The 13,996-nt window shown below is 45.0% G+C and overlaps 1 protein-coding gene across 1 annotated transcript; it reads left to right on the top strand.

Moving 5' to 3' along the window:
• The first annotated feature begins 482 nt into the window (after positions 1–482).
• On the top strand, positions 483–13,886 carry inavaa (innate immunity activator a). Its single transcript, XM_070448153.1, has 11 exons — positions 483–674; positions 7,015–7,123; positions 7,758–7,891; positions 8,108–8,230; positions 8,861–9,101; positions 9,351–9,404; positions 9,508–9,811; positions 10,311–10,410; positions 11,028–11,248; positions 11,576–12,332; positions 12,461–13,886. The coding sequence occupies exons 2-11, from the start codon at positions 7,054–7,056 to the stop codon at positions 12,554–12,556; spliced, it is 2,100 nt and encodes a 699-aa protein (XP_070304254.1). The 5' UTR covers positions 483–674; positions 7,015–7,053; the 3' UTR covers positions 12,557–13,886.
• Positions 13,887–13,996: the final 110 nt, after the last annotated feature.

Raw genomic sequence — 13,996 nt, 5'->3', positions numbered from 1 at the left:
ACAATCCATAATTCCACTTGGGTGACTAAGTAAATGCTTATATTACTCATTTATAACTGTAGGGCAGGCTATTAGCCAATCTGAGAAAACAACTATTGTCAAAATTCAGCATTGTAAAATGTTGAATGCATGTCACGCATTCAAGTCAGTAGGCTGTAAGTGTAATGCTATTATTCAAGCGACAGGCTCCATCACACTCCTACCAGCCAGCTGTCCACCGGCACTCGCCTCTGCCTCTCCCCCAAACTTTTCTTTCCTCCAGCTATCATTCTCTAKTATAATGTCCCCCCTCCGGGTGTCGTGTGCTGTGTCAATGGGGCAGAGCGTGTCTGGAGAAAAAAATGTTCCTTGTAGATAGGGGGAATTAACCAACATAAAGTTAKATTTATTTTATTKTTTTTTAATGGTTCAGAAACTATACCACGTAAAATAAAAAGTCTGTACAATTCACAACTCGCAACAGTTGATCCACGTAAAACTCTTTTGCATTTGGGAAACTAAACCCACAGCTCAAGTGAGACAACCCTCTCTCTTTCCAGATAATGGTATGATCTGAGGACAGATGTCCCACCAGAGAACGGAACGCCGCCCCCCATGTCCATCACACATCTGACTTGAGAAAGACTCAGCATGCTGTGAAGTCCTCAGGWTTGCTGGACCAACGCGTTTAGAAGGTAAAAACATTCGAGTTTTATGAACGTATTGTTGTTATATGGGAAAATGAGAATACAGTTACAGTGACAGGGTATTGCACTCTGGTTGTTACAATGTTACAATGTAGACAGGGATAAACTATGGGCAACTGATACAAAGTATAATTCGATGTTATATTGCAGCTATTTGAGTTCTTTCTGTGTGACTGAGGATGACTTTTTCAACTCTGAAAKGTATGCTTTATTTCAGACATCAAATATTTTTTTTACTTTAGATGAGTCACTCTCAGACATCCTGTTATTTTYCATGGTTATTATTTGTCTGATAAACTGTGAGTCACGACAATTGCTTAACGTTTACTTCCCAGAATTAAAATTGCAATAGTCCATATTACTCAGCAAGAGTGTGTCGACTCTAAACACACTAGTCATTTCAATGACACAGTAATGAGTAGATCCTGCCACATGTTGAAAGCTATTTAACACAGGAAGATGAGACACAAGTAGCTAATGTAATGGTCTCWCATAACAAGCCTTTTGTCTTTGAACAGAAAAAAGTTGAATGGTGTTATTTTCATCCATTGCCACTACACAAGAAAGTTGTCCATTTGAAATTGTTGACAAACAACTCCCACTGACCTGTAACACCTCAGTGTTAATTCTGCTTCAGTATTTGCAAAGTTGAATTGTTTACTTGTGACAAGCACATAGATCATTTGACAATTGACCTGTAGGGTAAAGGAAAAGAACCAGAGATACTATGAAAGGGCGAAGAAGCTAAGTCAGTCAGTCACACATCCTGTTACCATAATTTACAGGGGTTGACCACTATTAAGTCGTCTTGAGGCCCGGAGAGTCAAAGAAAGCCATATGGCTTGATCTTGGAGAACAATGGAGGATCTCTTCTTAGGTCTCTGTATTTATATTGTCTTTGGTCTGCAACAGAGGTGCTGTGTCTGGCTAGGATATGGCCTCCACCGACAGGGACCAGGAAAGTATGTGTTGCTCYTTACGGCAACTTTTATTATTGTCTCCATTGGAAAACTAAGCCTCTAATAATGATGACACAGTTCTGAATGGAAGTTGACATAGGAAACATGTTCCTAGTATAGGGCTCCTGAATGGCGCAGCAGTCTAAMGCACTGCATCTCAATGCAAGTGGCGTCACTACAGTCTCTGGTTCGGATCCAGGCTGTATCACATCCTACCATGATTGGGAGTCCCATAGGCKAGCGCACAATTGGCCCAGCGTCGTCCGAGTTTGGCCCGGGGTAYGCCGCCATTGTAAATAAGAATTTGATCTTAACTATATATAGTATTGATGGGCTTTGGATTGGATTGGAGTTTCATTTAGATCAATGATGATCAATAATCAGTCTGCTGATTCATTCTCTCCATTCCCTCTGTATATATACAGACAGAACAGAATGGATCTATTTTGCTGAATGGATGTTGGCTGTTGACCAGCCTCTGAAATCAGACATACTGTAAAGTCGTTTGGTTTCTTCCATAGTATCAGCATACCCTAGAGAATCTTAATTACAGGCTTCACATAGGCCTGGTTTAGTTTCAGTTGAACACACATGCACACGTACACATACACACACACATACACACACAGGCATCCCTCACTGTTTCCTAGGGTAGCTAGCCCCCGTTGGTAATTCCAGCAGCCTAGACCCGACCACAGTGGTAATGCAATGGTGGTGGTGGGCTACATTCCAGGAGAATCCCAGAGGCACACACACACACACACACACACACACACACACACACACACACACACACACACACACACACACACACACACACACACACACACACACACACACACACACACACACACACACACACACACACACACACACACACACACTCTTCCAGAGGCTGGGAATGGATGGTGGATAACAGGGAAAGTCTGGGAGACAGACAGTGAATCCTCACCATCATCCTCTCCTCCTATAAACAAACCGTTTCCCGTTAGATGCTTCGTTTTCATGGTCCGGCGAGCAGAGGGGGATGAGGATGGGTGTAACCGTAAGCTACTATCCTGAGAAACCCTCCTTAGATAGCTGTCATCGTTTGCTGTGATCATCATCACAGGACTGGTGTAATTAGCTTGTTATGACAACAGCAATGAAGTAATGTGCTATAGGGTGGAGCATAAGGTAATGGCAATACTTCTACAGGAAATGTTGAGCTAATTGGCTATTCTTGACCCAATGGAGTGATTTGTTGATTTTCAAATTCACCCCTCCTCAGTCCTCACCCTATGTTTTCAACAATCTTACTTGTATACAGTATGAAGACTATGGCAATATTAAATGTCAATATGATGATGTCAATGCCCTGGGAAAAGGCTACCTACGTAAGAATGCTGTTAATTGACTACAGCTCAGGGTTCAGCACCATAGTTCCTTCCAAGCTCATCACTATGCGAAGGGCCCTGGGACTGGACACCTCCCTCTGCAACTGGATCCTGGACTTCCTGACGGGCCGCCCCCAGGGGGTGAGGGTAGGCTACAACACATCCGCCACGCTGGCCCTCAACACGAGGGCCCCTCAGAGGTGTGTGCTTAGTCCCCTTCTGTACTACCTGTTCACCCACGACTGCGTGGCCCGCACAATTCCCAACACAATCATTAAGTTTGCAGACGACACGACAGTGGTAGGCCTGATCACCAACGACGATGAGACAGCCTATAGGGAGGAGGACAGAGACTTGGCAGTGTGGTGCCAGGACAATAATCTCTCCCTCAACGTGAGCAAGACAAAGGAGCTGATCGTGGACTACAGGAAATGGAGGGCCGAGCATGCCACATTCACATCGACAGGGCTGTAATAGAGCAGGTCGAGAGCTTCATGTTCCTCGGTGACCACATCACTAAAGACCTATCATGGTCCAAACATGCCAACACAGTAGTGAAGGGGGAACTACAATGCCTCTTCTCCATCAGGAGACTGAAAAGATTTGGCATTGGCCCTCAAATCCTCAAAAAGTTATACAGCTGCAGCATTGAGAGCATATTGACTGCTCGGCAACCGACCGCAAGGCGCTACAGAGGGTAGTGCGTATGGCCCAGTACATCACTGGGGCCGAGCTCCTTGCAATCCAGCACCTCTATGCCAGGCGGTGTCATAGGAAGGCCCTAAAAATTGTCAAAGACCAACCACCCAAGTCATATACGGTTCTCTCTGCTACCGCACGGCAAGCGGTACCAGAGCGCCAGGTCTGGGACCAAAAGGCTCATGAACAGCTTCTATCCACAAGCCATAAGACTGCTGCACAGTAAATCAAATGGCTACCCAGACTATTTACATTAACCCCTGTTWATTATCTATRRTGATTGCCTCMTCACTTTTACCCCTACCTACATGTAGGGGTATTACCTTAATTACCTATACTACCTCTTGCCCCTGCACATTGACTTGGTACCGGTACTCCTTGTATATAGCCTCATTATTGTTATTTTATTGTGTTACTATTTCCTATTTTTTATATTTAGCTCATTTTTATTAAAAACATTCTTACTTTTTAACTCTGCATTGTTGGGAAAGGGCTCTTAAGTAATTATTTTACGGGAAAGTCTACGCCTGTTTTATTRGGTGCATGTGACAAAAAAAAGTTCTGATGTTTTGCCCTCTTTCCCCACCCTATGTTGTCAGTGCTCACATACAAATACTATATGGGAAATGTTGTATGTTTTGGCATAAGTTTACAACTTCTAGAAGGTCCTGAATGATGCTGTATCCCAACCCAACTCTTCCACCCACCCACTCAGTAGATATAGGCTCCAGGTAACCACAGACATTGTGAAAGTCTTGGGAGAGTTATGGGGTGTAAGTGGGCAAAATACCACATTACCCTGCCTCTGCCTGCGTCTGATTAGCCAGTTCCTGTGTTCCTGTTGCCGTCTCAGTTTTATATTATTCATGTGGCTGCGTCAGGGAGTCTAAATTCCCCTACCTCACTCCACTTCACCCACTCAGACTCAGACCTGTTAATTTCCTCTCTTTGAGAGGAGGTATTCTAGCCTGGAATCGAAAATGATATGCTCGGAATGTGCTCTGTTTCTGCTCATATCAGTTTTCATTCAAAGCTAGAGTTCCTCTTCCTTCCACTGTCTCACTGTAGGCCCCAGCTCTGTTCCTTTCCCCCCTCCTCTTGCTCTGTTGTCTCACTGTAGGCCCCAGCTCTGTTCCTTTCCCCCCTCCTCCTGCTCTGTTGTCTCACTGTTGGGCCAAGCAAACCACCACCACTCCTCCTCGACTGGAGCTGGATCCAGCCCATCCAAAGGTGTCAGCAGTTATTGAACCCACAGTAGATTATGCAGACTGGTGGATGGATACAGGGGATATAGAGCCTTTGTTTGCCTCTGTGTTTTCAGCCAACAGCGGTAGACTATAGCATGCTGTTCACTCTTTGTGCTGCTCTGGCTTTCTCAAAGCTGCATCAGTCCACATGAGTTACTCTGCTGAATGGACAGAGGATGGGCCGATATAGGCCGACCCAGCCAGTGGGACTCAACACAATAACATCCTGGCAAGGGGTTTCTCATGATCCCTACAGGAACAGGCCTGATACCCATCTCTAAACATCACTGCTCTAGATAGGACCAGTGGATTACTTGGACTTGGTCACCCACYGGGGCTAAGGCTACATGACCTGAATGTGAATAGGGACATGAGCTACATGAGCTCCTTCTGTCCGTTGACATACTGTAGTTGTGTTTTTAGACATAGATACAGAAGATACATGTCAGCATCCCCAATAGCTATTCGGTCTAAAGGAAGTTATTTCCTGTGTTGTAAAAGTCTTCTGGTGTGTACGAAATGGTATCCTATTCCCTAGATAGTGCATGACTTTTGACCAGAGTTATGGTCAAAAGATGTGCACTATATAGGGAGTAGGGTGCCATCCTACACATACTTGTACTACTGACCTGTTACAAGGGATGGTAATGATATCCTATAATCTCGTTAGCTGCCATAAAGAAGTCCTTTGTGATCTGCTGAAACGTGGAGGAGAGGAGAGGTACAGCTACAGCTGATGACAGACACGTGAATGAAAATAAAGTTGTTCACCTAGAAACTAAATATAGATTTTTTTAGTCTTATCCTTAGTTGACTTCCTCAACTCCCCCCAACTCATGTCAGATGACATGAGAATCAAGTCTGTCAATGAGTCAGCCTTCACCTCCTCTCCTGCTATACAGATGTAGGGTCTTAATTTGAGCCAGTTTGCTACAGCAGGAAAATAATCCTGCAGCAACTGGAAATTATATGGATTATAATTAATGGACATTTTTTGTAGTTGATCCATTTTTCATTAGGGCAAATCAAGTCTGACATTTTAAAGTGAAAATTACAAACTTTAGAAGCTTTTTTAAACCTTGAATAGACGACAAGTTTTCATTTCCGGATGTGCAGGAAAATGATCAGAAACAAAAGTGATCAAATTAAGATCCTACATCTGTAGAACCCAAACATGATTTTCAACTTGCTGTTCTGMCCCCTATGCTGGGCTTTATAAGTCACTTTTAGAATCTTGGGTTAGCTTCAAGGACAACCTACAGCATATAAAGTGGCAGATTATTGAATAGTCCATAAACACGAGTTGCACACATACACCTTTTTTATGTGTTCTACAGTGTGAGAATGTGTCAGTGAAATCAGAGATGTGCCAAATCATGAATCTCCAGTGGCTTTAAGTGAGCTGTCTGATGCTACAGAGACAGGCTAAGCATTCAGACATTCTTCCACTTCAAAAGCCCCTTGAGGGTTGTTTCTCTGGACACCGATTGAATGGAGAACTGGTGTGTGCGCGTCTGTGTGTGGGTGAGACTTTGGGAGGGGGGAACAGGTGCAGTCCATGAGAGGGGTKATTTCCTTGCCTTGCAGCCATCTGCTTTCTTCTGGGTCTTTTTGCGGGTCCGTCCCTTTAAACACCCTCTGACACACCTCACTGCGACACACAACACACACACACCCTTCCAGAGAATGGTGTTGTGCCCTGTGACCGTCGCCATGGCGCCCGGTTTTGGATTAACCCCTGGACCCCTCGCACATGTGCCGAGTCAAGCGTGGAGGCTGCTGCCTATTGTAATAGGAGAACAGGGGAGAAGAGGATGGAAGCAGGGGAAGAGGGAGATGGGGGTAGCACTAGTGGGGACTAAATCAGTGTTTAAAGAGACATTCAGCATCAGGGGTGGAAACTGATGATTGTGCAATATCTTGTAATAGTTTTTTAGGTTAAGCAATTTTTCACTTTCCTGAGTGATCTAAACGATGGATATGTTTTTTTGTGTGAATAATGATGATTTATACAATCTGATTAAACTATTTAACTCTTTTCCGACAGGTATTGTTTTAACACTGTAAAGAAGACCTTCCAACAGCCATGATGGATAAAGAGGATATGCATAAAGAGGAGATCAGTGACACTGACAGTGGGATCATAATCAACTCTGGTAGGAGCTCAACACATCAACAATGCGGAACTTTAGATCTAGGTGCAGATATAAAACTTTATAGAAAGCACAGAACGTATTATTAATGCTGAGACCTAAATATTGAAGCTGTTTTTACAATTGTATGTGCAAATATTGAACTTTAGAGATAAGTTCAGGAGCTAGAAGTTTAGTGATAGTATAGTTTCCTAAGGACTTGAAGCGAGGCGACCATCTGTCAGCGCCATCTTGCATCTAGTAGGGTAGCTACAGATGTAGGATCTTAATTTGAGCCAGTTTGCTACAGCAGGAAAATAATCCTGCAGCACCAGGAAATCCTGCAGCAACATTTTTTGAAGAGGTTGATACATTTTTCACAAGTTAAAATCCGTCTGAAATGTCCAAATGGAAATTACAAACTTTAGAAGCCTTTTTTAACCTCAAATACACTATAAATTGTACATTTCCTGCATTGCATAAAAATTATCCTGCAACTGAGTGATCAAATTAAGATCCTACATCTGTAGAAAAAATATATAATCCATAATGATCATTCATTTTGTGATAAAACCTCCAAATGTGGCACCATGTGATGCCTATAATGGGGGCCTGTGCTCTGTTTTAAAATCATTAACATCATCTATGTGCGATGCAGGTCCCGACAGCCCCACGTCGCCAGTCAAGGACTTGACCACTCACACCCGGGCCATGAGGCTGAAGCACCAGGTTCTGGAGGAGAAACTGGAACTGTGTCTACAGGAAATCAAAAAACTCTGCATCAGAGAGGCTGTGAGTAGTCACACTGCAATTAGGGGTTCTAGTCAACACAGCGTCTTACCCATTAGACCAAGAGGACATCCTCAGAGTTTGAGGTGACATTTGGGAACGTGATCATGAGAACGTGATTCCAAATCACCTRTTCTACATTTAGAGTTGGTGGTTAAGATATAAGGAGTGTGTGTTTACAAACAAATCGACTTGATTTGGGATTTGCTTTATTTACAGGAGCTGACCGGAAAACTGCCGTCAGACTACCCTTTACTGCCTAATGAGAAGCCCCCTCGCGTTCGCAGGAGAATAGGAGCGTCCTTCAAACTGGACGACAGACTCATACACCAGGATGGAGAGGTACAGTATAGGCTACTCAGTTTGGTTTTGTTTCGTTTGAAATGCAGCCAGGTGTAGCAACATCTCTCAATGTCTTGCAAGATTCAGTGCGAAGTTCATCTATTGCAGTTTCCACAAAGTTTTTTGTAAAAATGTGAAATAAATGCTCTTCCTGCGCCTCCTGAGTGGCGCAGCGGTCTAAGAGATGCAGTGCTAGAGGTGTCACTACAGACCCGGGTTTGATCCCAGGCTGTATCACAACCGGCCGTGATCGGGAGTCCCTTAGGGCGGCGCACAATTGTCCCAGCGCCGTCCGGGTTAGTAGAGGGTTTGGCCGGGGGGGCTTTACTTGACTCATCGCGCTCTAGCGACCCTTGTAGKGGGCCGGGCACCTGCAGGCTGACCTCGGTCGTCAGTTGAACAGTGTTTCCTCTGACACATTGGTGCGGCTGGTTTCCGGGTTAAGCGCGAGGGTGTTAAGAAACGCGGTTTGGCGGGTCTGAGTACACATGACTCGACCTTCGKCTCCCGAGACCGTTGGGGAGTTGCAGCAAGGAGACAAGATCGAAATTGGGGAGATAAAGGGGATTTTTTTTAAATCCTGTTATTTGTGTTCTTGACCTTGATTGAAGCGAAAAACCTTCTCCACAGGATTCAGAACTCCACTCCCTAGAAGCTGACCTGGCCTTGCAGCTCCAGATCGTTGAGGCAGCTCGTAGACTCTCAGTGGAGGATCACCTGTCTAAACCACAGAAGAAGAGCAGGCTGCAGCAGTACAAGAGGGAGGAGAAGAAAGTCAAGGATCTACAGGAAGCTGTGTTTCAGCACAGGATCAGGAAGGAGTGCTCCTCTCCACCAACTAACAAGAAGAATGACTCAGCCAAACACAGAGGTGAGTGCTGTGCATTTGCTACTTATGCCCCCATCTGGACACATTGGGCTCTGCAATCTGCAGGAAGGTTAGGTGCCGTTCTCACTGGAGGTTGGATGGATGGATTGTCTTTTTTTTATACACAATTGTTTTGTTATTGAATCACATAAGCAATACATTTCATAAGAATTACGCTACAATGTTGATAATTCACCCAACCCCTTCCCCTAATTGAATAAAGTCTTGAATAAAGCCTCTTTCTGTCGCCAGATCTGTGCATGTCTGATGACAGCTCCCTGTCTGATGCAGTGGCCTTGGACGATGGTGAGTTATCAACTAACACAGTAGAAATGCCAATACAATTCAACACCTCCAAAGTGTCATCATGTCTGACTCTTACTATTATGTCTCCTCTGTCATTCCATAGACGTCGACTCTGGCCCTCTCTCTCCCTCAGCGTCTGTAGACCCACTCCTGCAATCCTCTGAGGGCTCCCTGTCCCTCCAGTCCTCCTCCTCCCAGGGCAGTCTCCAACACTCCTCCGGCCAGAGCCTCGTCTCCAGCTGCAGTGTGGAGCAGACCCAGACCCAGAGCTTCAGTATGGGCTCCAACTGCAGTGTGGAGTACCCTGAACGCTCCCCCATCCAGAACTCCCCCTGGAGAGAGTCTAGCCTGGACCAGCCTTACCTAAGACCCAACAAACCCCTCTCTGCCTGCAGCAGCAGGTCCAGGTAAGAGTCAACGTCCTTTTTGGATTGAAACCCTGTGGACTAATAACCCAGTTAGCACAGTAGATCTGGGCCGATTCCGGCTGAGAGTCAGACTCGGCCGACGTCATGTGACCCGAGTCTGGGCCGCCTTCGGCAGTATTACTTATGGCTGGCATGCCAGGATTGAGCTCSGGCCGATTCCTGTGTGAGTTATCATCTGGCCCAAATGTATGACTTGGGGCTTGGGCCGATTGTGGCTACTCTCTGGCAGATGATTGCACGGGCTGCTTTATATAATTAACATTTCATTATTTATTTTTCCATATTTTCTCATTGTTTCTGTGACCKAAAAATAAAATTAACATTTAAATGACATTCTTTAAGAGTCCTATTTAAGTGGTATTTTAGTATTTTGATACTTTGTGCAAGGCAATTGATAAGCATGAAAAACTGGATGGGGCCTCACGAGTGGGGCTGACGTCTAAGACACTGCATCACAGTGCAAACTGCGTTGCTARAGATGCTGGTTCGATACCCACGCTGGCCGCGACCGGGAGACCCATGAGGCGACGTACAATTGGCCCAGGGTTGTCCGGGTTAGGGGAGGGTTTGGCCAGCCTTGATGTCCTTGTCCCATCGCGCTGTAGCGACTCCTGTGGCGGGCCAGGCACATGCACGCTGACACGGTCAACAGGTGTATGGTGTTTCCTCCGACACATTGGAGCGGCTGGCTTCCAGGTTAAGTATGCATTGTGTCAAGAAGCAGTGCAGCTTGGTACGGGAGTTGCAGCGAAGGGACAAGACAGTTGTAAAAAAAAATGTGTGGATGGGTAAAATTTGTATGTATAAAATGTATAATAGTCATTTAAAATTACTAAATTGGGAAATTTTGTATACATTTATTTAAATTAGCATCAGGCCGCTTCTGGAAAGGATTCTGGTAAGATGCTTGCAAAGTCGGCTGAATTCCGGTAGACAGCAACGGCCCGATGTACTTGGGCCGATTCGATTCATTTTGATTCTGGGCCGAGTTCAACACCTGATTACGGGCCATTTCAATCAGTTCCGACCCCCCGGAAGAGGCACGCTTCTGGGCCGATTCCTCATTGCTAGCTGGGAAAGGTGGAGCAGCTGACTGTGCAGGCCCTACTTCACTAATAAAATATTTATTCTGCTCAGAACCCCATAAAAAGTGATTTGCTTTTGACTAAATATACTGCACGACTCTAACTTTTGAACTAGCAGTTGTTATACTCCTGCCCTGCACCCTCTCTATCTCCTTCTTTCTCGGAGCAGCAGTCCAGTAGGGACCCCAGTGTTTCCTGCAGACAGTAGAGTCCTGCCCTCCCACTTCCCCTCCATTAAGAACCTGGCTCTGAGACATGGTCAAACCCACTCCTCCAGCGCCCCCTCTACTCCAGAGCTGCACGTACGCAGACAGTACTCACAGTCCTTCAGGTAAACAACCAATGCTTCAGAACGTCAACACCATAACGCAGAATGTCATCACCATCACACACAACGTCAACACCATAACACAGAATGTCAAAACCATAGCAACATGACTGTGTTGATTAGCTGTATTGTGTCTTCTCATGTGTCTGTTGTTGTGGACTTTGGTTGTGGATTTGTCATAAGTAACATCAATTATATTCATAAAATACATTGACTAATACATGTAATAATGAAGTTGCTGTATTAATGCACGTTGCAGGGAGAGAGACATACACAAATTGCATCACAGTAGTTAACTTTTTTCTTCTCTGTCTATTTTCCTCTTCTCAGACTTCCCAAAAGTAAGCCCGCTCATGACCTGAGTGAAGGACGTGGGCGTGCCAGGTTGCCACGCAGACGGCCGGAGTTCCTGGTTCGGTCTCCACAGTACTCTCCCCAGCGCTTGTACCAGTCCAGCTCTGAGGACAGCAGCTCTGAACACTCTGTCCCCTCCTACACCAGCTCCCCCAGCCGGGACAATCACATAGACAGGGAGGGCCCCGCACCCACAGAGATCCCCAAGCTCTGCCCTCCTCCCTACGGCTTCCACTATGGAGCTAAAAGTCCCACCAGCCCTGCGTTCAATGGCTACAACAGCCCCAGCTTTTACAAGAACAACAACCAGCACCAGTCCTCTCCCAGCTTGAGAASGAGAATGGCGGAGYAAGGACACTGTTCCCCTCTTTCCCCGCAGGACCTGGACAGTCCCCTGGGGAGGGATCTCTACCTTTCCCCCTCCAAGGCCCCCCAGCCCCAGCACAGGCACTGGCAGCAGGAGGGACATGGGCCCCCACCGTTATCCCCCAGGAGAGTTCTGAAGCTCCCACTCCCCTACACCCACCTCGTACGTACCCCGTCACTGAGGGAGTACCCCGAACACCTCGCCCGGGTGCTACCCAGGGAGATGGTGTCAGAGGAGCTCAAATCCTGGCACCAGCGGAACCAGTTCCAAAATCAGTTCCAGAAGTCACGCCCGGGTTCCCTGGAGCGGCAGGGGTCATTCAGAGTAAAGAGCCCCACGTCCCCTCACCTTCCGCCCTACATGCAGGTGACAATACCCTCTAACACTCACCAGCATAACACACATTTATCTTAGCATAACTAGCATCCCCTATTTATATTTTAAAACATATAGATATGGAACTAAAGGAACGTGAATGTGTTGTTGTGATTCAGGGTCCCCACCAAAAGGTGATCCTCCAGAGGGCTGCAGATGGAACTCCAGTGCAGTGGTTTGTTGAAGAGGACTCAGAGATCGTTAGCCAGGTGTAACCACAGCCATATATACTGTATACGGTACATAATTATATGTGTATATCTATACAGTATATGTCTCTGGCTGTAACCAGGGGGAGTCGCCCTACTGCAGTATGCTATGCTACACACGAGGAGCGAAGGACCCTCTAAACTATTGAGTATGTCTGTATTTATTGAATCAATGGACTCTGTGAGACTATACTGTATGTCCCTGGTGAAGGACAACTGTCCCTGACAAAATGCAGAAGACGACTTTGGCTCCATGGGTAGTTGGGTACCATGATAAGCACCTAGCTCTACCACTTGTGACYTATGTATTTTATTTAATCTTTATGTAAAGAAAGTTTGTCATTTCTATGTAAGGCGCTTTGCCAGTTTATTTATTTTATTTWAAAAAYAAAGTTGATATTGTGAGTCAATTTGATTATTTTCTACAGGTTAAATATGTTAAGTTTTTGTAACAAGTTTCATACATTTTTAACTGGCTATAACATTTCAAGATTACTGCTTACTGTAGACTCTCTTTGTGTGTGGTACACATATTTGTGTAACGGATGTGAAATGGCTAGCTAGTTAGCGGGTACGCGCTAGTAGCGTTTCAATCAGTTACGTCACTTGCTCTGAAACCTAGAAGTAGTGTTGCACCTTGCTCTGCAAGGGCCGCGGCTTTTGTGGAGTGATGGGTAACGATGCTTCGTGGGCGACCGTTGATGTGTGCAGAAGGTCCCTGGTTCGCGCCCGTGTCGGGGCGAGGGGACGGTTTAAAGTTATACTGTTACATTTGCACAACAAGGTTCACCTAGGTTCCAAATTAAGTTACGGCCTTCCTAATATAATCATTTATTTCTTTAATAAAATGTCTAGACTGTAACAGTTTTCTTTCTCTATCTATTAACTTAAGAGGTTTCCTCAAGCAGTATGGGCACAATATACAGGTAACTTCCCAAAATAAAGGAAACACCAGCATAGTGTCTTAATAGGACGTTGGGCCACCACGAGCCGCTAGAACAGCTTCAATGCGGCTTGGCATAGATCTTTTGGGGGCAGTTACCTGTAACTCTCACTAGAATTTTATTATATCATTTTTCATATTATTTTTGAAAATAGTGTTAGAAAATGCTATAAAGTTGCTGTTTCTCCTTAAGCTGTAGTACACTAACAATAACACGAAATAAGCTGAATGTTAACCTGTTAAACTATTAATTTATATTCATCTAAGTGGTTGGTTTGAAACATGATTGTGTTGGATGTTTTCACTGCATTGCGGTTTTGTTGTGGTACTAACCAGTTGATTATATCAGTTTTGATATTGTTTGTATATTTATAATAAAAAGGCTTTATATTACTGATTCTCAAAGTGCAATTTCTTTTTAGAGAGATTCATTTGCAGAGGCATTTGTTTCTAGTCAATATAAAATATCATAGCACACAAAAAAGACAAAACAGTGACATTGT

Source organism: Salvelinus sp. IW2-2015, linkage group LG17, assembly GCF_002910315.2.
Source record: "Salvelinus sp. IW2-2015 linkage group LG17, ASM291031v2, whole genome shotgun sequence".
Taxonomy (NCBI): Eukaryota; Metazoa; Chordata; class Actinopteri; order Salmoniformes; family Salmonidae; genus Salvelinus; species Salvelinus sp. IW2-2015.
Note: the sequence above shows the minus strand (reverse complement) of the source record. Positions and strands in the feature narration are given on the sequence as shown.